This window comes from Blennius ocellaris, assembly GCF_963422515.1.
Source record: "Blennius ocellaris genome assembly, chromosome: 13".
In the NCBI taxonomy this organism is placed as follows: Eukaryota; Metazoa; Chordata; class Actinopteri; order Blenniiformes; family Blenniidae; genus Blennius; species Blennius ocellaris.
Window position 1 is genome coordinate 17,490,862 of NC_137662.1, and position 26,667 is coordinate 17,517,528.

At 40.9% G+C, this 26,667-nt stretch overlaps 1 protein-coding gene across 1 annotated transcript in view; it reads left to right on the forward strand.

Annotated features, from left to right (window-relative positions):
- LOC308138207 (calcium-activated potassium channel subunit alpha-1a) overlaps positions 1-26,667 on the forward strand; it is a gene marked incomplete at its 5' end in the record, with an annotated part of 140,217 nt that overhangs the window by 107,162 nt on the left and 6,388 nt on the right. Inside the window, 7 exons of the mRNA XM_080507229.1 lie at positions 11,225-11,318; positions 15,178-15,304; positions 16,499-16,723; positions 17,264-17,456; positions 21,276-21,389; positions 22,634-22,717; positions 24,411-24,541. Of these exons, the coding sequence (XP_080363355.1) occupies positions 11,225-11,318; positions 15,178-15,304; positions 16,499-16,723; positions 17,264-17,456; positions 21,276-21,389; positions 22,634-22,717; positions 24,411-24,541 (968 nt within the window). The remainder of the gene's footprint in view (positions 1-11,224; positions 11,319-15,177; positions 15,305-16,498; positions 16,724-17,263; positions 17,457-21,275; positions 21,390-22,633; positions 22,718-24,410; positions 24,542-26,667) is intronic.

Genomic DNA, 26,667 nt, shown 5'->3' on the forward strand with positions numbered 1-26,667 from the left:
CCTTCTTCATCCTCCGTATTAACTGTCATGATATTCCACTGCCACTAGATGGCGGTGCTCTGCCACAGTTTTGATCAATAGTAGATATTTCAGTGGTGATGCTTGCAGAGGAAACTCGAATCCCCCGAGACCTTTTCAGCAAAAATGCAAGGACCAAAGATCAAAGCAGTTTGTGGATTTGAATAATAAACATGAATTGTTAAAATAAATAAATAAATAAATAAATTCTGAGAGGTGCGTGCTTGTAGCGAAGTACTGCTTTTCTAAGCTTGTCCATCTTAATGATTGCTCAAAAATGAATCTACTGAGCCAACACTATAATTTGCCTTGCATTATTGCTGAATAAGGAATATTTAGGCAGGTACATCTATAACAGACTGGTGCTTTCTTTGGGACATCCCTCATATTCAACATAGCAAACCTGATAGCTTCTGTTTGGTGGAGTTGTTGGAGGGCGTCAGTTATTAAACCCACACAGACAGTGTATCAGGGTGGCCTTCATGTTGAATTGTGGATTGGGAATGACCCAAAATGGACACCTCATAATCCTAGGGTAATCTGGGTATTTGTGAAGTCAGAAGTAAAAGACATCGTCAGTGTGCGTGTGTGTGGGTCTTGTGTCCTCCATTGCTCTCCTTCCACATGTCAGAAATCCACATTGTAACATGTATATTCACTGTGGTCTGATTGCCCAAGCAAGAACTCTGAAGTTAAGACATTTCAGCATGATCTGACAGCCTCACTGCACTTGTCTGTCATGCCCTCCGAAACTGTTGCAGCACTGTGAACAGTTATCTCTGTCCCTCTCCCTGTTGCTGAAACCAGAACTGCATTATCTGCATGCTTTTCACATGCTCGTAAGGCACGTGTGCATGTCACAGTGTACAGCAGTCCCTGATGCCTTCATCGGCGGGGTTATGCTCTGCGGTTCCCCATTCTTTCCTTGGCCAGATACAGAAACATATTGCTTCATTCTAAATTCTCATTTTCCAATCTGAGTCAAATATGTTGAGCGAGTGTCTATAGAGGTGCCAGACAACATTAGCCTGCTGTCTGTTTGCACCTTGGCAATGAGAGAATGGTGACCAGGGACTGTTTCTGCCCAGAGTCACAGCAATCTAAAGATGCTGCTCTGGGGACTTTCACTCCTGCTTCCCTCAGGGTTCAGGGCTTCACACATATAACCACTCACGGATACATGCACTCACTTAATATGTTATCTACTCAGATATTTACTTATGCACTTACCTGAATGAGAACATATTTAGTGTACATACTACCAGTAAACAAGGCCATGTTATTATATAAATTATGAATATGATATTATAACAATAACAACAAAGCAATGACTAATCCGAATACCATTACCACTTTAATTCGAACGGTGGTGTAAAGAGTGACAGATAATGTACATCTGTAAATTCCCAAATGTATTTCTCCATTACTGGTGTCCTATCAGTTTCATTTTAACATTATTACAAGTTATTTCCAGATTTTAATCTCTTCTGCCAACATTTACTCGGATTTAGTGACCAATTTGTAATCACATGATGGCTTGTAAAAGTAGAATAAAATGGAATGAAAGAGCTATAAATAGATACAAGGGAAGAAGAATGATAGGTTAATCAAAACACAGTATTACAACTCCATTGTTGTACTACATTAATTAAGAGTATTTATTTTTTTAAGTAACACATCATGATATTTTTACAGAGCAAATATGGTTGCCATATTTAATTCCAATATAGTTTGTATCAGACCCAACCAATTTAACAGAAGTACCAAAACAATTCCCATTTTAAGTCGTAGTTGACTTTATTTTGTTCTATTCATTTGTTGTTGTTTTTGAATTTCATTGAATTGGACATAAAATTACAGAATCATTTGATATTTAACACAACATATAATTATTGACACAGATAAAGCACAGTGACACATTATACGTCCTCACATTATGCCTTTACGTGCACATTTAGAGCGAAGTCCCCTCGGGGAGTGGAGCAGTGAAACTGCAGGTTTGAACATAGCATGAATTGGCCAGTCTAGCCTGTAGAATAGTGTGATGCCATGGACAGAGCCCGCTACAGCTGCATGATGGGATACAGGTACGTGATCCATTCCTTTAGCTATCTGGATAGAGGATGTACAAATGTATGAAACATTGTATGAGGTTTGCTGCTGAAGACATTGCTCATGCCTCTCTTCCCTGAATGCCTCCCTCCTTCTTCCCTCTCTCCTCACCCCTCTTTGCCACTGTTATAATTTTGCCTTTTGACCTGTTACAGCCTTAGCACACAGCTTGATCTCTCAAGACAATGTCAAAAATGAATGACGAATGTGATAACACCTGCCAAACTATCATTCAGCTAAAGTGTTGATTTTGTGTTGAATTTAGTGACACTTTTGCAGAGCTAAAATGTATTTTTCTGCTAATTCTATTTGTATTCTGTTAATTCTATTGAATGAATATTTACATGTGTAACATGGAGCTCAAGTCTGTGGTAGCAGGTGGCTAAGGCTTGCACTTTCTGATGAAGTTACCTTCCGACTTCCCCTAGATGAATTTTTCTCCTTTTGCCATTAACCTGCTGCTTTTCCTCTCCTCTCATCCCAAAACATGACTTTAGCCAAGATGTCCGTCTACAAACGAATGAAACTGGCATGTTGTTTTGATTGCGGCCGTTCAGAGCAAGACTGCTCTTGCATGTCAGGCAGTGTACATAGTAACATGGACACCCTTCAGAGGGCCTACCCACTTTCCTCTGTCTCTGTTCATGATTGCGCAACCACTTTACGTGCCTGTAAGTTACACCGCCCAACACATGCTGTTCCATGTCTGTGGTGTGTGCTCTGTATATTGTACCACGCAGAGCTACCGTACGTGGACGTGTGTGTGTGTGTGTGCGTGTGTGTGTGTGCGCGTGTGTGTGTGTGTATGTGTCTTTGTGATGTGATCTGTTCATTGTGACTCCATAGTTTGTGTTACTGTGGGTCATATTTTTTCTTATGAATATCTATTCATTTTAACAATTTTTTATCGATCTCCCTCTTTCTCTCTATCTGTCTATCTGTCTCAGTCTATCGATCTATCTTGCTGTTTCACTGGGTTTCCCTCGATACTATTTGTCTTTTAAATGTATTGTTATTGTTTCCTGAGTGTAATGTGTATGATAGGTAAGTGGTGGTGTGGCTCCGTGGTGCTGCTGTACAGTAATGTAGGTGTTAGTGATGCTGCATCGACCATGCAGTTGTGTGGTTATGTTGCTATTGGAGCGTGATGTTTGATGTTTTATTAATGAAAGGTGAATTTAAAGGTAAGCTGTAAGATGTATTCTCAAGGTGAGACTCAATGCAATCTGATAATGACGTTGGATGAACTGTGTTTTTACTTTGACAACCTTTACAAGCCTCTTGAGTTGACACTTTTTACTTTGTGCACTTTTCTGTTCGATCCAAATTTTTATTTTCCCCATTTGTTTTACATCTTCTTTTACTTGAGCTTAAATGGAATATCAGAGTACATATACTGATGGGTTTTAACTGGTAGGGCTCAGGAAAAGTACAGGAAGTTACAGAGCAGGATTACTATTGCAACAACACATCATCAGTAGGGTAAAACTAACCTGTCTCACGATGGTCTAAACCCAGCACACGTTCCCTATTAGTGGGTGAACAAGCCAACATTTGGTGAATTCTGCTTCACAATGATAGGAAGAGCCGACATCGAAGGATCAAAAAGTGACGTCGCTATGAACGCACAAGCCAAGCGACAAGCCATCTCACAAAACACCCTTTCACGTTTTCCACTTTTATTGTAGCGTATTGTAACTGTGTTTGATTAATTAATTTTCGCTACACTGCAATTTTCCAATCATGTTCAAATCATATCTGTGATACTTTGTAGTTTGTGTGGAAGACATGGAAATTAGATGGCTCATGGGTCACACATTTGCTGTTCCTTATCAGACAATATGAATCAAATAAGGATTTGTGTATTGAAGATTCATGTTTTACTTTTTAAATGTAATGACTATCTGATTACCTTTATAGTCATTAGTCTGTTGGCTTCCGGTGCCAATAATTATTACTTCACAATTTTCGTTAAGAAAGAAAAGATGGAGAATGTAGAGTTTAACAGGAACTGGGCATCTGAACTCGTATTTCCTGAAGTCAAAGGTTGAGTCACGCTAAGCTGATGGAGAATAGGTCGCTGTGTTTATAGATTTTCTATGAACAAAATACACAAAGAAATGGAGGAACAGTAGCTCATCAACAACCATTATAGGAATGCAGATTTCTATTAATAGTTATGTTAATATCAAGCACAATTGAATACTGATGGCTTCGCCCTTCACAGCAGTCCTAGTTTTTTCATGCAGCGTCTTGAAAATATCCTTTGCCCAGCTCTATTGTAGAGTAAAATATCCCGTCACACATAATATAAGGCACACAACATCTGTCGTAAAACAACTGTTATCATATTTTTAAGGTGATTGTGTTTAAAATTAGGTGTGACAAGGTATTTTAACGTGACAGATACTGTATATTTAAGACTTTGTCTTTGCAGTGGGAAGGTAAAGGGAGCAGCATCTGAATGTAGGAGGTAAATTAAATGAGAGGGAAACACGGCTTCATGCAACGGCCAAAAAGCATAGGTAAAAAGCAAAGAAGAAGAGACAGGGCAAGAAAAATACAAGGAAATGAAATTGGCTTGACAAAGGGGAGGTAAGAGTCCGGAGGCTCCTGGAAGATCTCCTCCATCCTGGTTTCCCTCTGAGTGGATGGGAAATGCTAAATTGTCCGTCAATTAGACATGGCAGCAGTAGGCCTTGCTATCAAAGCCTTGGGTTCAGACATACAGATCTGATTTCCTCCTCAGCATTCTCCCACCGTCTGCCGACTCAGCCTAGATTAGTGTCAAACATGCCATGATGAGTTTGGCTTGGCCTCTTGTAGTTGGGCCTGCGCTGATATCCCTCGGTACCAATTACTGGCCATTACATGGTTACTGATCTCACTTCTCCCTCAACCCCCTGTAGGATTTCAGGAAAACCTCCCCTGTCTTAGATTTCTTTCCCTTTTTAACTCTGACTTTGTCTGAACAAAGTGATTTTAGTGAAAGAGCGCATTGGGCTTTGACAGTCAGGGATTGTTGGATTTCCTTTCCCCTGTTTTCTTTTTTTTTTTTTTTCCACCAGACTGTGAGGATAAGACGTCTTTATCCACAATGACTTCATACCCATGTGCATCTGAACCAATTTTTTTTTTCTGCTTTGATAATTGATTTCTAGGATAACTCTACTTAATATAATGCACGTGGGGTGGTGATGAATTCAGACCACATTGGATGTAGTTGACAAACATTTGAATTAGCAACTGCTGAATGATTTGGCCACTAATCTTGCAATTTTGAAAGAAAATAAGGGGGTAGCGCGAATGCAAAAAGTGGACTGATCAGAACAGGAATGTAATCAAAGGTAGCCTACTTTATTTTATGAAAGTAAGTTCAAAATGTAGTTGTTGTACTGATTCTTGGCAACTTTTTGCAAACATAAAGCATCATTTTGATGTCAAAATTAGCTAATTTTTTTCCCCTTTTTCAGTGATCTGACCATCAGTCTCAGAAATTGGGTTTATATAATGAAGAGGCTGAGACTGCTATGAAGCAGAGGCATGGACAAGGGTTGAGGACCCGGGGCGATGGAGATGCTTTTGGCTAGTCCACGACCTTCTAGGATGTGTGTGTTCATGTGCGCATCTCGCGTGCAAAACAACATGCAGCTCTTCCTCTGCATGTGTGTGAATCTGCATCTCATTGCCGGGGACCTTATCTATCTTGACACGGAAATTATGTTTGCATTTTCATTTTCCCAGCCCTGCTGGTCTGTCACCAAACTTGCCCTGACAGCTCCTGTCCACCAGGCAGGCTCGGTCCCCCCTCCCTACCCTCTGTCCTATGCCGCCTTGCTACGCCCCAGATGCTAGCCAGTTAGTCTGCCGCCTCCGCGACGCAGGCAGATTGCTCGAGACAGATGCCAGGGCCACTGTAGGTCCATTTTTTTGAGGATCTGTGTCACAGGCCAGCCCTGGGCCCTCGCTGTGACCTTTACTGCTGGAAGAGACTCTGGGAAAGAGTAGGGAGTGTCAGCAGCTCGGAGCTCAGTTCAAGTGCCCACTGCATCAGTAGTATAGTGCTACCCATCTTTTAATATCTCAGCGGTCAAGGTCACACACTGTAATTCCGAGATAATTAACAGCACAGGCATAAGTGGAGACCTTGTTCAACCCTTTTAAAGAGCGACCCCAGAGATTTAAAAGTGCAGCGTAAAGCCCATGTTTGGAAAAGTTCCCCCCATTTGAAAAATCTCCACTTGGGCACGACATCTGGACCGCATGAGAAGGCCAAGTCTCCTTTCATTAGTGGCCCGTTACTGCTGCTGTTGTGACTCGCGAGTGTCTGTTGTCTGTGTTTTGGATATCTACATGCACTCATGTATGTAGCTGTTGTCTCTGTTTCCCATAGTGGCTCTATCTGTTCTGTCTACAGACCTCACAATGCCCATCATTTTACAAACATAGAACAACAAAAATAGAATGAATATTTACAAAAAAGAAAAAAACGTTGAATCTATAACTTTCAATAAGAAATGTCTAAATGAAACAGCTATTTCACCAGTATTAAATCTTCTGTCTGAAAAGGATGGTTCACTATGAGAAAGGACAGTTCATTCATTCATCTGTCTTGAGTTTTTGTGCCATCACACCACACATGATTCAGCTCCACCTTTTCGGGTTTGACCATCATATTCATCACTAATACCTATTTATTTTTTCTTTTAGTTCAGTGTCGTCGTGGCTCCCACTTAACTGTGCATCAGTGTTATAATTCATTTAATTTTCATCCACTGCTCTTGCTTTGATGTCTTTATTACCTAATGTGTCTGTTTCATTACATCCTTTCTCCCTCTGTGTGACTCGCCACTTGTCTTTGCATTCTCCTCAGCCAAATATAAGTATAATGGATATGTCAGACCACGTAAGTGTGTTTCTCTGTCCTTCTCCATTCTCCTCCAGCTCTGTGTTTAGACTGTAGCCCCATCATGATGTCATGTAATAGGACCAATATTGATGCTCTGCTTTAGTGTTTTCCTTGTCTCTCACTCCTTTATAAAATAATGCAGTTGTCTTGTATCTCATAAAGACACAAGATGTGAATATAAATGTACCTTTGCACCAGTGTTTTAATTCCGATAAGCAGTTCATCCTAATATAACCATCATTAAACAATTTACAGGAAATTAAAGTAAATAGTATTTTTATATCAATTAAAAAGAAATAATTTTGTGTTATTGATAATATGTAGTTGCATGAAATATTCTTTTTGTATTGTGCTGCATGTAGCAGCAGATGGCGCTACAACACCAGGGAACAGTGGAAGCCAAAAAGAGACTGGCGTTCGGTTCAAAGCTGATTGCAATATAGGTAAATCTTTGAGAAATAATTGTTAATGCATTACTGTTTAAGAATAGAGTTTTAGAATTGCTATTTGTCATGCTTCTCATTTTATGTGTATATTTTTAATACAATGTATTTTTCCTCATTAAGCCTAATGACAATGAAGATATATTTCTTTTCTTTTTTTGATGAAAAGCAGCAATCATAACTGCAGTTTTCCTGTTGAACTGTAACAACACAGCAGTGCATGGCCTCTAAAGCTATTTCATGCAGTTGAAGAACAAAGCTCGTTCATGCAGCAAACACTTTAAAAAGGCAAAGCCAGCTTAGTGACAAGTAAAACATTTTTTCAGTTGTTCTTCTGCTTCATCATCTAGTTTACATTGGGTCATGACGATCTGATAAGGCTTGCATGCAGGACAGTACCATCATGTGATTAGCATTTCAAGAGAGGACAGTTTCCGTCTGGGTTGTTCAGGATGCACAGTGGACCTGCCAGAGCGCGTGAATGCTCTGTAACGCTGCACGTGTTTGACAAGGGCCAGATGAATCCAGGAGCTATCGGTGGCGCCCTGTAAATCAAGGAGGCAGCTGACGGCTGGGATAAACGTCTGTTTATCGCCCAGGGCCACCCAAGCATGCTCTCCTTCCTCCAAACAACCAAGCTACCACCCTTCCACCAAAGGGAGGATAAAGGGTTTCCCGGTCAACTTTACCACCACCACTTCCTGCAGCATGTGACGACTTCTGCAGCACACACGCGCACACACACACACACACACACACACACACACACACACACACACACACACACACACACACACACACACACACACACACACACACACACACACACACACACACACACACACACACACACACACACACACAGGTTTGGTTGGATGGATTGGTGAACACCAGGTATAATTTCTGGAACATAAATACAAAAAGCCATTCATTTACAGTTTAACAATAGAGGATCATTTCCCTTCCGCACTAACCACATTTTCATACCTTATCCAGTATGAATCCACTAAATGTTTAATGAGTTAAGGTTTTGAATAAGTCATATTATAAATTATTAGTTGTAGTTTTTATATTTGTTAAAGCGAAAGTACCGTGTGCTTGAAATGACATCTAATTTGATTTGACTGGTTTTAGCCAAGCCGTGTCTCTGCTTTGTTCAACCAGAAAGTTATCACAAATGAGAAATACAACAAAAGTGCTTCTGATTAATTCATGCTTGTCTCAAATGCACAGTAAATGAACATTTTAGTGACAACTGTTAAAAAAAATTGACTCTTGTGTTTTTACTCTTTTTCTTTTCAGTTGCTTTCAAACAAATTAAAAAAATATTGTATTTGTTTAAATTCATGAATAATTTTCTATTTACCTTGTTAACATCCTACAAAACACGAGTTGTGTTTTGACATAACATAAATAACATTTAGGAATCTAATACTCTTTTATTTACTAATTATTTTTTTTTAGTGTTTTGTGGACTTTCTCACACTTTTTATTCTGCATTATTTGACAGTAATGGATGAAGTTAGACCATCTTTTCAAAAGCGATCAGTTAAAACCACCGCCTGCAACTCCACCGCCATCACCTCAAATGCATTCCTTCCCAACGCCCTGCACCCCGACCAGGACGCCCTGGTCCACCCAGGCCCGCTCAACATCCCCCTTGTTAATAATCGTAAAGGAAGTCTGCTCCCTGTGGGGCGGGGGCCCGGGGCCAACCCCTCGCAATTCCGTCTCAGTATCTCCGGTCCAGGAGATGTGGTGGCCAGGTCCCTGGCTGAGAGTCGACTGAACCGGGCCCGCAGTCTGCCGGTGAAATACCGCTACCACCCCAGTAATGCCATGCTGCTCAGTCACAGTAGGCACTGTAGGTTGCCCCCTTAGTGGGATGCATCAGTCAGTAACCCCCGTCTGCCCTGTCCCATTTTTTGTTTTGTTTGCTGCATGATGGTTCACTTTGCCGGAGCTGCTGCTGCTGCTGCTGCTGCTGTTGTTGTTGTTGTTGCTGCTGCTTTGCTCAGCTTTGCCTGCTTTAGCGCAGTGGCTGCTACCGACGGCATTGGGTGACTTCCAAACATAGTATGAATCAAGAATTGCAAATTTAGATGTTTCCATATGGAAATATTGTTAGTTTGTGTTTAGAAATATTTAATGTATGGTGATGAAAATCCATCCAATTTAGTGTTGTAGGATTAAGTGTAGTGCATTTTGTTTTTACTGCTACAGTCTGTCAGAGAATATGGCAAAGAATGCATATTTTCTGATCTGGTATTTTCAAAGTACATTAGAGTGGGGAATTATTTGTAAAGTGGAAAGTGCTTGTGATATTAGTTATTCTGAATGCCCAATTGCATAAAAGAAATGTCAAAGAATGACATTTTATTAGAAGGCAAAATCATATTTCTTATCTTTTATTAGCAGAATTAGGTGACAGGCCAGACTGGGTGCTCAGACAATAATGAAATTCCACATGCTTGGAGTAGTCACGGCTTGCGGTGTGCACATTGATTCACACTAATATCATGCTGTGTTATTGATTTCCAACCAAAGGACTAATATGGGTTTGAAGTGACGGTGCACTTGGCATTTGCGCTGGGCGAGCGTAGATTGGATAAGAGTATCTGGGTGCTTGTCTGAAAGCTCTTGAAACTCACAGACAGTAGTGAAGATCAGACTTCTGTTAGCCTTATTGAAATCTTCAGACGACTCGGCCTGGCCTCACTCTGGCTGCTCTTTCTCATTCTCTCTGTCTGACTGCGACTCAAGCAAAGTTTGAAAAAGTAGTGTTTTCTTTTATGTACCATAGTCGACAGGAAACTGAACCTAAATTTGCTCAAATGGCCTGTAAAATACAAAAAAACAAAACAAAAGTGTTGCTATGGTTCAGCATCCTGCTTAACAGCAAAGAATCAGAGACAGAAATTGAATATTTAATCATACATAAATCATTTATCTTTCATTTAAACTTGTACGACGAGTCCTGACCTTCTTCTACTAGAAGATGATGTGCATTTACTCGCTGCTTTCAAAATTTACAGTCCACTAATCCATATCCTGTTAACATGCCCTGACCTTCATGATGTGTGCTGAGTGCTAAATGTCCTCTTGGCATGGAGGTAGACCTGTAGAAGAGCCATTGTGCATTTTTTTTAAGAACTGGAATGATGAGGTTTTTAGTGGGGTTTTGATAGATTTAGTCAATTAAAAAAAACAACCAAAAAAAAAAACAATCCATCTCCATAACCTTTATTTATTTCATTGTCATTGCTTCTGCCCGTGCCCCACTGATGATGACAGTATGCACCATCACATGGCAATTAATGGTGTAGGTAAGCATGGTTGCTCTGATGCAGACTGCTAGAGGTCCAACCGCCCCCACAATTTGGTGGGTGAGCAGACCCAGTAGTGTACCACTGTAGGCATGTTAGGAGAGCCAAAACTGGGTTATTTGGGGATGTGAGCTTTTTTCATGACATTTTCAGGTCATAAAATTGGTTTTTCTCCGTGGTTTTCTCCTGCCTTTCTTAGTACCATTGTCCTTTTACTAATGCTTTCTCTATATTTTTCTCAATTTGACACTGAGTTATTAATTTTATGTTTCTTGTCTTCATTTTGTTTTCTTTTTTGTTGTTGTTGGGATTGAATGATTGATTGACTGTTGGCAAAAAAAAATTTTCATGTCAGGTCCAGCTCTATTTTCTCAACCATCTGTCTCTGTTCTGACATTGTGTGCATGTGTTTGCAGTTGAAGATGAGCATCCATCAACTCTCTCGCCCAAAAAAAAGCAGCGCAACGGAGGGATGCGAAACTCACCCAACTGCTCGCCCAAAATGATGAGGTAAAAGACACTGATTTTATTCTCCTTCCAGCCTTCAAACGGGGAGTGAGAGGAACTCAGATATGGGGAGGAACGGAGGGAGGGAGGAAGGGAGGAAAGGAGAGATGTGTCTCCGAGATACTTCAGAGGCGCATGCTGTTGATGGTGAGATGGTGGGAGTTTGGATGGATAGGAGGGGGCAAATTAGGGGTGGCAGAAGAGGGAGGTAAGAAACTCTGTGAGCGAAAAAGAGAGGAGAAATGCCCTGTTAAGCTCTGGCTGTTTAGGATGGCATGCTGTCAGCTGTTAATGACAGAGCTGAAATAATATTTCTGCGGCTGTGAGGAGCCATTTGAAAACTCCTCTGGCTTTAAAGTCCCAGCTGTCACCTCCTCCGGTCTGGTCCACATGTACTACTTAAACAATCCTGGCACTAATGACACTGGCAACCAATCAGCGGGACCTGCATGGTTACTTTGCCCTCAGGCTACTCCTCTATTGTGGGAACCCTTGTGAGTACTATTTCTGGTACTTAAGGCCATATGCGAGATGTATCGTCACAATCAAATATGAATTCGAATATTACCTTCCTTTTATCTTGTCCTGTGGAATCAAATTGTTGTTAATTGATTTTGAAAGATAAAAGGGGTAGAGTTTGTGCTCCTGTGGCTGCGAGGCGGAGTTAGACACATAGAAAATACTGGGAGGCCGAGCTGTGCGGATTGGGACGGCGGGATGAAGGCGTGGTGTTCGAGATCTAACAGGACGGAAACACTCATAGCTTCACTGCTTGTCTTTTAATGAGAGAGTGTTTTCGCTGTCATCTGTGTGACTTCCATTAACCAACGCTATCCTGTGCCGTTTTTTTTTTTCTGAATGGCTGTGCATTACTCAATTCAACATTTATTTAGGTCACGAGAACAACAAACCTCGTCCATCGCTGACATTTGTAAATGATTGGAATGTTTAATTGTATAATAGAAGTCTTCAGTTCTGACATTCTAGTTTAGTTATTGTTTTACTGTTGGTGTTTTTTCTTTATATTCTACTGGAATTTTACGTATTCAGTCCTGCTCGCTTCCCTTAGGCGGCTATCCTCCTACTGCACTGGCATGCCTGCGTGGTTTTTGTCCAGCGTACTCGTCGGCCTCCCCCTCAGTTCTTCACAAAACAAGAACTTAATAAGCTTTCACACTTGCCAAACCATTAGCTGAACACAGAGTCATACCCTTCAGTCTAGTTTGCAACAGAGCATCATTTTCTATGCCCTTGCTCAGAGGGAGAAAACTGCTACAAAAACAACTAGACATTGGCACATTTCCAGCTAACTGCTTGTTTAAAAGGTTGTTTAGTTTGCCTAACTTAAAGCCCAAAACCTTTTCTTCCCTTCTTTTTATTCTTATGAGATGGTCCCTGTTTGCCATGGAAAATATGCATCTTGGCTTTGATCTCACAGTGATAATAATCCTTGCGAGTTATTTACTCGGTCTTGAAAACGCTTCAAAGCGGTGTCAAAGTTTTCTCTGCTTTAGGGTTGCTTCTGTATTCTCCTGGCTCTTGGGTACTGGGATGACAGGTCCTCTGTTATAGGTGTAGATCTTTTTTTTCTTCCCCGTCCTAGCCTTTAGCAGAACATCAAATTACCCATCACAGTCTACAGCCCCCCTTTGCAGCTGCCCTTGTCAACATATAACACCATATATATATTAAACAGTTGTGCTTTACAAGGTGGATTTTTATGCACAATGAAAAGTGATTGTTTGAGGTAGCCTTAGGGATACTTTATTCTACAAGCAAGAAGGGGGAAAACACAGTAGAGCGCGAGCAAGAGAGCGAGCATACGTATCAAGCATGGTTTTTACAGGACTTGCAGCCTGAAGGCCTTTGTAAATAAATAATGATCAACAGATTGGCTGTGGGCTTTTGAAAAGCATGCCTTTGTCAGTTTGCATGATGGGGAAAATTTTCAAAGCAAGAGGCTGCCTTCGTAGTCTGGCAGAGAAGGATTGGGGGAGCACGCCCATCCCCGGCTTGTGACTGCGGAGTGATACGCTGGAATAACTCAACTCTGTTTGAAAACATATACTGAGTGAGGGAGATAGAAAGAAAGAAAGAAAGAAAGAAAGAAAGAAAGAAAGAAAGAAAGAAAGAAAAAGGTGAAGCTGGCTGTAAGGGAAATATAGTATGTCATACATACATTTGTCATACATTTGTCATCTGAAAAATTATAGCAGATTTATTTATATGCATCTTATATGAAATCATTATTGACAATTAATAGCTAATTTAAATTATACTGACTTCAGTGTTATTCATTTGCAAACACCCGGGTTAACGTGCCACTTCTCTAATGATGTGCGTCGCCGTGGTCGTGGCATTCCTCCCACAAACATTTCTGACAGGTCGTGACTGACAACATGCACCCAGTCAGAGAGGATGTCACAGTATCATGTGCAGCTGATATCCTCTGGGCGTGGCCCTGTAGCACAGACGTCATGTCTGCTCTCCCTGAGCCTTGTGCTACGTTCAACCCCAGGCAGGGAGGAGGACGACAAGGAGGATGAGGAGGAGGGGCATGAGGAGGAGAAGGAGGTGTGTGGAGCCCTGTGACAGGCTGCCAGTCACACCGCTGACAGCTCTGTGAAAGATAGCTGTCTTGGCAGAGAGAGGTGGAGCGGCAGCCCGCCTGCATACGCCAGTCAGCCCCTGTGTGGAGGCGAGCAGAGTTGAGCAGATTGAAGTGACGAGGGGGGGGGGGGGTTGGCTCCGTGGAGTTGATTGGCGCAACACGGGGCTCTGGATGAAAGATTCAGGCTGAGTGTAAAAACACTAAATGCTGTCAGTGTTATTATCACCTGCTCTAAGTGATGGAGGGAAGAGAGGGGAATGAGAGGTGGAGTGAGAAGGTGGCTTAATTGACAGCTATTTTTTTTTCCAACTTTTACTTTTCCCGCTATGGCATGCATTTCAAATGCAGGTTGAAGAAAGACACGACATCAAAGCCTTGTCAGTGAATGACAGTGTTGATAGAGGATAGAGAGAGTGATACTGAGAGAGATGTATGTCAAATTCTTGAGATGTTTTCTCCCATATTACTCACATGTCTGTCTCTGCAGCGCCTGCTGCAGGAGTCTGCACATTGCTGCTATAAGTTGTGGTTTCATTACTTGAGTTGAATTGTCAATAAATTACAGTTTAATTTCTGTGAAATTAGCAGGGCTTGTTGCAAAACAGCACTAAATGTTTGCATTCTATCCAAGTTCACTGTTTTCGGATGGAAATTTGGAGATATTGCTTAGAGGAGCTGTGATAATGTGTCGTGTGGAATTCGCACGGGAAAAGGAGAGGCGGCGTAACAGAACTGACAGGAGCCCTTTCATGGTCAGTGTTACACTGGATAAAACTCAGCAGCCTACTTGTGTGGATTAGCCTGTTTGGTTGTGACATGCTGTTGAAACATTAATGGCCATCAGTTGAGAAAGCGAAATGTGATTGGGCAAATTCTTGAAATATTTAAAGTGGGAGCCTGTTGGAGCTTTTACTATTTGCGCCACATGGCGCCAGGAACTGGAAGAAAGAGTAAAAGCTGGTAATTGGCTTTGTGTTGTCATGCCATTCAGTCAGTAGCACTCACGTCTGCCTGTTCTCCTCTGTAGTTCTCCTCTGTACCACTGTGAGCACCAGGGTCTGTGAGTTTTGATGACTTAATACCAAGGAGAAGTTTGAATGCTGGATCGGAATTCTAGTTAATGAGATGTACAATGTGTGAATCCGTAGTAAGTTCGAAGGAAAACGATATATAATCCCGGTTTTCTTTGACCTCTTTCATGTGAGTGTACAAGGCTGTAGTCAGAAAGCATAAATATATTCTGTTTTTCAGTCGACACGACCCCCTTCTCATTCCCGGAAATGAGCAAATTGAGAACATGGACATGAACGTGAAGAGGTATGACTCGACAGGGATGTTTCACTGGTGCCCTTCAAAAGACATCGAAAAAGTCATCCTGGTAAGTGGGTCGAGTTTGTTTCAAATGCAAACCAGTAAACAATTACGAATAGAATAAAAAATAAGCCTTTTAAAAAAAGAAGTTAAAGTAAGTATGTTTCCCCTCAATACTGCAGTAACACAATCACAGACTAATGTGTATTGACATTTCTCTCACTGCCTCTCTGTTGTTTCAAGGTGAGTTTGTTTTATATATATATATGTATATGTATATATATAGTTATATATATATATATATTTGTATCCATCAAGGATCTGTGAATAGCATTTCAGCACTCCTCGCATGGATTTCCTCAAATGTTTCAAGAAGGCAGTTTGTAAGCAATTCACATAATGTTTAATATGTTTCGGTCTTTCCCCGAGTCTGATAGTCAAAAAGACAGCACAGTTAACTTCCACATGTAGTTCCCAAACGATGATAATTATTGTTTTTGTTGAATAAATCCACTACTGACCTTGATCCGCTTGCAACATTGTATTTTCAAATGTTAATTCTTACTTAGTTCAGGCAAGTCGGAATGTTGCAATGAGTGGACAACCCATATCTTGTAGCTATACAAATAATCAGTTTGTGACCTGAAATACCAGTTTGAAGCACACACGTGTCCAGTAACATTCAGGTGAATAACATGCACCCAAATCTGCGTTGCTTGTTAATCTGATGTCTCGGGTAGTTTATCTTGAATGCATTTTATTGTCACCGAATAATGAATAACAGTCAAGTTTGTTGATTTATCCTTTTTTAAAATTTCTTTTTACATTTTTTTAGTGATACTTGCTGAATGTGGCGAAAAGCTTACAAACTGCAATTTCCATCCTGACTGACTGCCGCTCTTTGCAAAAGACCACATTTTGTTCTTGTTCTGTGAAATAACTAGTTCTCCATTAAACTGCTTATAAACACAATAGTGGTTAACCAACCTTTTGCTCATGTGTATGAGGCCGTGTATATTATAGTGTAAATACGAAATATGTAACTAAATGCTTGGTTAACAGACTATTAAAGATGGATTTATAACAGTTTATGTCAACTTTCTAGCACTTGTGCAATGTGTTACCACTCTCACATTGCCCAGTTTACTATGGTTTATGTCTCTGTTGGTCTCTCTACGGGTCTCATCCTCTCCTCTCTTGCTTCACATGTCCTCATTCCATTCTTTGTTTTTCTCCCCCCCTCCCCTACTTCTCCCCACAGACCCGGAGTGAAGCCTCCATGACAGTGCTGAGCGGCCATGTAGTGGTCTGTATATTTGGGGATGTCACGTCCGCTTTAGTGGGGCTGCGAAACCTGGTGATGCCTTTAAGAGCTAGCAACTTCCATTACCACGAACTTAAGCCTATAGTCTTTGTGGGCTCGCTGGATTACCTGAGAAGAGAGTGGGAAACTTTACACAACTTCCCCAAAGTTTCCATCTTGCCGGTGAGTGTACTCCCTTACTGATGTAAAGTAACAGTGCTAAAGACCAGAGTCTCTCTTCCACTTTCAAAGTGTTGACATTTTGAGTTGCAGGCACATTGAAATCTTGAACGCACATTACTCAATTGAATAATCGCTCCATCAGTGCTCAGTGAATTTAGGCCCCATCCAGAGCAGTGACACATCCTGCATGCACAAAGAGGAGTTTGAGTGTTGCAGCCGCAGTGCCCATCACAGATGGCGTGGCTCGCTGCCTTAGAGCTTGTTAGGTCTGGCTTGACTGATGATCAGAGGAAAACCCCGAACACAGCCCTCAGTGCAGGCTAGCCTTTAGATTAGTCCATGTCTCTGATTCTCCCATGCCCAGTTAGATCAGTGGAATGTCATCGCCTCAAAACAAGAATACTTGTTAACTAATTTCCCAAAGCTCCACTCAGTTCACTTCTTAAATTTGTTTTTCTCTCCCCATGTCTTGACTGTTCTCTGTTTCTCTTTCTCCCTCTCGCTGCCTCGCTCGTTCCCTGTGTTCCCCTCACCCTGAAGGGTACACCATTAAGTCGGGCAGATTTAAGGGCTGTCAACATCAACCTCTGCGACATGTGCGTAATACTGTCAGCCAATCAGAACAATATCGAAGATGCCTCACTGCAGGATAAGGAATGCATCTTGGCATCACTCAACATCAAATCTATGCAGTTTGATGACAGCATCGGGGTCTTACAGGCTAATTCCCAAGGTAAGGAGCGTCCTATTAGACTCCATGTACACTGCTGCCCAAAGGGGACAGGTTATGGCAGGGCGGGAAGACAGTAGTCAAAAATGGAAAAAGAAGAGAGGAACAAGCTGGAGGCAAATAAAAAGGCCACAGAAGGATGGGGGTGTAGTTTGTCAAGCACAGATTTGCTAACTCCTCTTAATCGTCAACTGGAAGTATGATCTATTAACTGACTTCACTGTAACTCCTGAAGATGTGCGGGCACAAAACATTGTGTTAATTGCTTCATCAAGCCTTTGAAGATTGTTTACTCCACCTAATTTTTCTGATGATTTCAGTCTTGTCCCCTGTAATTAGACGCTGCTAAGCCTCTTTGATAATACTTTTTAATGATGTAATCAACATGACTGTGTCATTTGATGTTGTTCCCCCTGATCTGGAGTCTGGCAGATCGTCTGGAACAGATTGTTGATGTTTGCAGACAAACATACGAACCTGGCATCCCATCAGGCCTCATCATCATTAAGCAGCAAGTACAAATCACCAGGCAGGCCAATTCAGCTGCTCCTCATTAGTCACAACAAAACAGCGACACATGCACACACACACGCACGCTGTCGTGCATCCTCGTCGGCTCGCCTCTTGGATATCCCTGCCAAGGCAATCTATCCGCGAACAGGTATTCCTCAGTTTATGATTAGCTTGAAAGGCATGATGTGCATTCAGCTCAGCACTATTTAGAGCCACCGCAGCGGCTGTTGTAAATACAAATCAGAGTTGAAGGTTCAAGAGGCCGTTATTTTTTAGTGCAGAGCACTTCCACATGTTTTAGGAGAATGCCAATGCCGTTATTTCTCCAGCCTTGTGTGAGTGATATGCTGTCGATAGCAGTGCCACCAAGAAACGATATGTGAGGGCGATTCCGACAGCACGCTGCTCAAGGGAGCGGCGCTCACGGAAAGTCACTGTAGTACAGGGCCCACTGGTCTAAATCTTCTCCCTGGATCGATGACTATAGCCTCATGTTATCAATATTTGGGTCTTACATTAACTACCCATTTAAGAAATAAAAATATACTGAGTGACACGTATTCATGCTCACACACACACACACACACACACACACACACACACACACACACACACACACACACACACACACACACACACACACACACACACACACACACACACACACACACACACACACACACGTTGCTGATGTATCATGGGTAATGCTGTGGGAATTCCTTCCTCCTAGCAATGCGCTCATTCAGATGTTGTCTGTGGAATTTGGAAGGTGCAAATGAATAAGTAAACATGTGCTTTCCTGGGGGAGAACTTCTCACGGCTGCTGTAGTATGTAGTCAGCCACAGAGCATAGCTGTGCCCGCAAGGCTACAGGATTATGGGGGTATGTAACCCAGATCTTACTCATCTATTGTACATTGTCGCTGAAGACAGTAAGTTAGAACTATACAGCGGCAACATCCAGATGCAAGAGGAGAGGCTGTGCGTATAAGGCTGCTTTCTTTCTTTGACCCATTCATAATATACATGTTTGTTTGGTTTTTCAAAGACTACATTCTTTTTGAGGTAAACTTGCACATTGTAATGTGATTGAGAAAAGCAGCTCTGTAATTAATTGTGCTTTAACAAAGGTTTTAACCTTTCGAGATAAGATCAAATCTTTATTCATCCCACATGGAGAAATTCAGTCATCATAGCAGCTCCACATTACACAAATACTTAAGACAGTTGCACACAAGAGAATAGATTATGTATATATAAATAGTATTAGATAAATATATATATGTATATATACACATGGGATACTGTATGGTTGAAGAAATACTGATATTAGTAATATACACCTGATCATTTATATGTGAATATTACGAATCATTTCTAGAAATCGAATCATAAACTCGGACAGAAAGGACATTTGTTGTCTTAGCTGACCCTCAGCACATCTCTCTGTTTGGGGCTCGCCGGCTCACGCTGCATTGTGACTTTTTGAGCTGTTGGTACCACAACAGGATTTAAAAGTAGCTCAGCAGCAGGCCTCGTGTATCCCTGTTCTCACCCGCATCCCTTTCCTGGTGAATGCGCGGTGCAGAACGGAAGCTGTTCTTCTACATCTCCGTACTGTCTTCATGTTTGCTATGATACAGTAAGAGCTGTGTTTTTAGAGGTAGATTTAAAAAAAAAAAACAAAGCAAAACAAAACAAAAAACTGCTGTCACTCTCCAGTGGGTTAAACTTTATGGACATCGACAAAATGACGTTTGCACTGCCTGAGCTTGTGCTCTTTGGCGGGCACAAAGTGTCAAACCGCTGCTATTTCCTAGTTCAATAATTGCTGTAACAAAAGTTGTGATTATCCACGCTTCAGTTCAGCGAGCGCTTCCTGCTGTGTACTAAACTATTTGGTGTCTTTTCTGTTGCAAAGGGCTGAAAGCTCTTTTGTAATGTAAGCAGCTCATTGAGTTTCTTGACAGGAAAGGTACACACACACACACACACACACACACACACACACACACACACACACACACACACACACACACACACACACACACACACACACACACACACACACACACACACACACACACACACACACACACACACACACACACACACACACACACACAGGGAGAATTTGCAATCCTTTTAAAACTTTGTGACCTGAATATATTCCCTGCATTATGTTTCCTTGGTGGTGGCACTATGAGCTGACGTTTTGCTGTAGTCAGCACTAAATGATGGATGTCAAAACACAGTTGATGCATTATGCATATAGCATTACAGATTTAAGGTGTTTACTTGTCACTTTGAGGAAATGCAAAAATGTGAAGTCATGTGAATTCATACTGCTGTCACTTGGACTTGTATTTCATGGTTCTGTGCCACACCATCTCCGATAAAAGGTTTTCAGGATCCACTTCACCAATTTTATCGGAACAAAATGAACAACATATAAAATTTATGTCCGCCCGTTGATGGAGGGATGTGAATGCTAAATATGTCTTAGCTGACCCCTAAAAGCATAGTATCCATATAGTGGTTTCTAGGTGCCTCGTTCACTTAGCCCTCCTCTCTTTCTCCAGTGTTTTTTTTTCTGTCAATCCACACATTTGAAGGATCCAGAGAACACACATGAACAGCTTCCTGCTGAGTGAGCTGATCTGCACTTTGTTCTGGATAATTGTGTGAGACGGAGTGCCAGGTCATGTCCTCACGCTCACGATCCTTCTCCAAAAAAGACAATATTGCATTTACTGTAGCTTTCTTTAACACATTCAGTACCACTCATCTTCTATGCCACTTTGTCAAACTTGGTAAAGTCAATACCACAGGTAAACAAAAACAACAGAAAATCATAACTTGTAAAAACAACCTCATTAGAATCAAGATTGAACTGAATGGATATTTCATAAATACAGTAGATATACAGACCACATAATTAAGTAGTTAGTACAGAATCAGTACATAAGCTTCAACTGCAGAATTAATTACAACCAGAGAATCTCTGGTTGTAAATAATTAAAATAAGTGGGGTTTTCTCTGGTTTCCTCACAGACTCCAGCACCCTGTGACCTTGAATTGATTAAGGAGCTATAGAAGATGGATATAAGTTGTGTTTATTACTACAAAAAAAGCTTGTTTTTCATATAAACTTCAATAAAAAAAATGTCATTTTACAGTAGAAACTGTTATATACTTCCTGAAGATGTTATTTTTGTTCAGTTTTGTGAATTGTGATACACATCCTGAACTGAATGCCTTGTTTTTTATGTTTTGTATTGATCCTATCATGCCTCCTGTTGTGTCCAGGTTTCACGCCTCCTGGAATGGACAGGTCATCTCCAGACAGCAGTCCAGTACATGGCTTTGTGCGGCAAGCATCTGTCACCACCGGATCCAACATCCCCATCATCACAGAACTAGGTAAAGTGGTTTCCACCCGCCTCCCAATGCAACCACCGCATGCCATACCCTGTAACCTCAGATCAACTCATTATTCATTTCCGGACAGAGACTCCCAGAGCAGATTATCCCCAAATCTCATGCTGCTGCCAAAAGTTCCAACTCATCCGAGGTCGAATGGACTCAGGAATGTGTCATGTGGAATTTTTGTTCATGGTATCGTTTGCTTTGCCCAACTCAAGTGAATTATTGGATCTGGGCTTGAAGATGTCAAAAAGGCACTTTTGGGACAAAAGCTACATCTCCTGCAATTTGTCTGCTAATGGACATGAGAAACTCAGCCAGGATGAAGAGGGCGAGACAGGGAGAAAAAAAAAAAAGGAATGAGATACAGAAAAGGTAGAGGAAAAAAGTGCCTTGGTTGCAAAATGGCTCCATTTATTAATAACAATGCCAGTGGCTGTATTCCCACTGGTGATGGGGACTCATGAAACTTTCAGATCTCTGAGGGGCTTTCTAAAGCACCAGAGACCAGCTACTCTGTCTCCCCTGACCCAATTAGGGAGCAATGGAGCATGAGGCCAGCTAAGAAAAGGCCAGAAAGTGAAAGGAGCCACCTAATGCTACTTGTAACCGGGCCAACCATTACCTGAATAGAGGCTCTTCCGTTACACTGCTGACCGCATAAGTAATCATCAAAACCAGAGCGTTCATGTTGGGCCCGATGGTTTCTGTCCTAGTCTCGGATGCTAACAACTCCAGTGTTTGCATTCTCTTTGATAAGAGATTTTTTTTTTAGGCCCAGCACCGCAAGATATGATAACATTGTCCCTTGGAGGAGAAAGGACCATGCAGGAAGAGAAGGTGGCTGCATGTTACACTGTAATCACGTTGTCATATGTTCAAGCAGTCTTGCCAGGAAGAGATTTGAGTTGAGTTGAAAAACAAAAGCACACCTCATCTGAGTTACATGATCAATTTCAGTCGCGTAGCGTGAGAAGTGTTTTTGTTTAGGGATAAGACCCAGTATGTTCTATTCTCCGTTTCACCATGGAGTAATGCATTGTTGTTGTTGTTGTGCTGCAGTGGCGCTGCACGCCGTAATCCAGGGTACTTTACATTTAGGCGCTGGACAACCATGAACATTTGAGAGTAATTCCTGACACGAGTAGTCCGAGACAAGGAAATGCCTTTGTTGCAGTCTTAAAACTGTTTCAATAACAGCACCGTTTCTCCCCTTCTCTGCACTGTCTCATCACCGTTAGCTAAACCTGGCAAACTACTGCCATTGGTTTCACTCAGTCAGGAAAAAAAGAGTGGAACCAACATACAAATGATAACAGAGCTGGGTAAGCTGAGCCTTTGTCCTCTGCTGCCGTTTGCGCCCTCGCTCCGCCGCTCTGCTCCTCATCGGCTTGTCTTTATTTATCTGGCTGCAGTCAAGGCCCTCGCCGCTCCCATGGCTTCACTTTGAACACATTTTTATTCTTCGTTCTGGTTGAAATTGACTGTCTTGTTTTGGCCCATTTTTTTAATGATATATATTTTTTTCCCTTTTTATGTTTTCTTTTTTGGTATTTTTTTTTTTCCTCCAGTTGCATTTGCAGAGCAACGCTCGGTCTTTGATCACGCTCGGTCTGTCCTTGTGGCTGTTTTCATAGCAACAACTCCTCGGCCCCTCACCACTCCTCCTCTGTTCCTCCTCCAAAAACATCAGTGGCCAACCCCTCACCCCCTCACCCCCCCCCCCCCCCCCCCCCCCCTCACTCACAAACCCCCAGCCCCTATTCACTCCTCGAGCCCGGGCCCGTTTGCATCATGACTGACATTTCTGTTCCACAGCTCACAGGAAGACAGTGAAGAAATCAGATAATATAAATTTAAAACAACATCCATATATAGTTTAGCTTTTTTCACCTCCATATAGAGATATCAGACAGATTTGGATTTTTTTTTCCCAAGCATTTATTCTCCACTGCAATGAGAAATCCAGTTCAGCAAGAAAGACACACTGTAAGAAGACATTGGTCTTATGTTGTACATAAGGGCAAACATATAATTCTTCATTCATAATTATATAATTTTCTTTGTCATAGTCACATTTAATCCACTCAGACCCAATTTTATTTCATGTTACAATAGTGTGTTGTTACCTTTAAATTGACTTTCAGGGCTCAGGTAAATATGTGAGATGTATTTTTCTAAAGGTGATGATGTGATAAAAACATCATTCAAAATAAAAACTGAAGGACCTAGCATGACTTTATGACTGCATGTTTCTTTTCTCTGAGAGATCGTAGCCATTGTTGAAGTCTCAACCTTTACTGAGTACATCAAGAAACACAGGTTGAAACCTGTTTAACTTTAATATATTTATGATTATAATGATTATGATTTATGATCATATATATGTTACATTTTGCCAAGACTAGTCACTGTCTCTCAAATTACATATTTTTGAGTGTGTGTTGCACTAGAATTGCAGTTATTGTTACATCAGGAGACAGTGGCTACTGGTTTATTAACACTGGGGACTTCTGCAATGGTTATAACTGTATTTGCAAACTATGTTTCTTTTTTTTGTGTGTGTGTTTTGCCTGCATGTTATATGCACAATTATAATATTTTAAATTAATAAAAATGTATACATTCTTAAATACATACAAACACTACACATGTTTTTTTGCAGTCTGATTGGTAATTCAGAAAACAGCATTTCATAATCAGTCATCAAATGTGTTTTATTGTGTGTAAAATGAGTGTAGCTGTAAGAGTTACAGTGTATCAGCTGATATAGTGTGCATCTGATGTGGCATTAAATTGTGGGCACCGGCCCTCCACCCATATACCTATATACCTGAGACTTTTCTATTTCCTCACCATGACATATTCAAATCTTTTCAAATGTAACTCGATATAGACGGGAAAAAAAAAAAGGAAAAAAAGTCTTGGAAACTCTCAGGTGTGTCGGTGTCTGTGTGTAAGCGGCTTCACTGCACTCCTCTCTAACTCAGCTGTGTCCCCCCCCCCCCCTCCTCTCAGTGAACGACTCAAACGTTCAGTTCTTGGACCAAGATGATGATGACGACCCAGACACAGAGCTGTACCTCACTCAGCCATTTGCCTGCGGCACCGCCTTCGCTGTCAGTGTACTCGACTCCCTGATGAGTGCGGTGAGCTCCCAGAAACACTCGCACAGGAACTTGCTCAGCAGGAATATGTGTCTTTTTTTTTCTCAATCTTCTTTCTTTCTTTCTTTCTCCTTTAATAAGATGAAATTTATCATTTGGTTTTCAGTTTATTCTGCATCTGAATTAACAGTGTTATATTCAAACTTTAGAAAAATAAAAGGATTAAAGAGAAGTCTCACGCAAAATGCATGGAGGTGCTTTGCCCTCTGTGTAATAATTGCATGCTGTTGCAGTGGTAACACCTGCAGGATGAGGGAAGTGGAAGTGAGTCACACATGAAAGATGCCTGGACCAAAGAACATTTCACAAGATGACAACCCAAGAATATATAGATGTTATTTATTGGTGACCATGACCACAATGTTTACCACAATGTTACCAGATCCATTCAATTAATGACTGATCAATTGAGATGAACAATCTAATTTTAAAGGGTACGACAACAAAACAGATTGGTCCACCGATGTGACACAAAATACAGCCAACACAGTAAAACTACAGATATGACACTCTTGTTTGCCTAAACAAGGTTGAAAATAGCAAATGTATCAATTATTATTGGTATTTTGTAGAAGTAGTAGTCCTCATTATTATTATTATTATTATTATTATTATTATTATTATTATTATTATTATTATTATTATTATTATTATTATTATTATTATTATTATTCTTGTGGGCATTATTATTGGATGAATCCAGATATTTCATTGTTAGTTTGGGGGAGGAGGAGGCTGCTTGATATGTCTTACATAGTATAATTGTCATGTTAAGTTTAATTTTCATCCAGTTTTGGTTAAATAGGAATAAATGAGTGAGTAGGTTAATATAGTGCAATGACCTGCTCTGAAAAGGGTTCATTTTAAATGTGATGTGTTGAAAGTTCTTGTAACGATGACGACACAAATGAGGTCACAACAGAAGAAACCTTCAGTCATCTTCTGACAACGTTCGCTGGAGACGAGATGAAGAAGAAGATGGGTTTTTAAATATATTCCACTGATAATTTCTCCTCTCCTCCACTCTCATGACCCACTGTGTCTGTATTTTATTTTTTTTTCTTCCTCTGGTGCTCTGATGGCTTAATTCCAGCAGTCGTCTCTATGAATGAGGGGTTAGAGGGTCACGCGGTGCCGAGCTGAGCTGGGAGTAGAGCAGGCGTCAGCTGTAGTCTGGCGCTGGTCAGAGGTGAAGCCAGCTAATGGACACTGCTCATCCATCATGAGGCTCTGTAGGCCTGTCAGGGGCCCAGTGAGAGGTGCTGCCACTCCAGCCGCGCTGCCGAGTGTCACCGGCTGTCTTCACGTGTGGCAAAAGCAGGTCCTGATCGGCTTGAAGGACAAGAGAGGCTGACACCCACAGAGCGCAGTCAAGCCTACGTCGTACAGTGTGTTAAGAAGTGTCCACAGAGGAGAGAAGAGAGTTTTGTTGAAGCACTTGAAGCTCTAAAACCTCTCCCTTGGATTTATTAAATATAAATACAGTATAGATGTTGGCTTTTTCACATCTTTTGCTATAAAAAATTTATTACATGAAAGACTGATTCCAAAAATCTATACAGTAAAATACACCTCATTGTATTTGCATCCCAATTTGAAAAATCTCCACTAAATTCTGAGTTTGTAGCTGTATCATATTGAGAGATATCTACTGCATTGTGTTTCATATATGTTACAAATCACAGTCAAATATATATATATATATATATATATATATATATATATATATATATATATATATATAAAACAATATAATACAGTCAGGGTCAACACCACTTCAAACTACAACCTCAAAAATTAACATCTACTTTAATTCAAAGTTCTCTGTTCTCATTCAAAATTTGCAAAATATGATCACGTCCTTTATGAAAGACAAATTACACACTTACTGTAATTAGGTAGTATTTGCAATTTTATAAGTGTTTTTTTACACCATGTGATGTTCTTTATCACTATTAAAATAATATTTTTTTCTGCCATTTAGTTGTATAATCAAACATTTTGAAAGTCACACAGTAGAATTGTTTTGTAAACAAACAAATGTGGTTTGGAAGTGAAAACTGAGCACAAGTTAATTAAATGCCTTCTCTGAGCAATGCGAACAAATC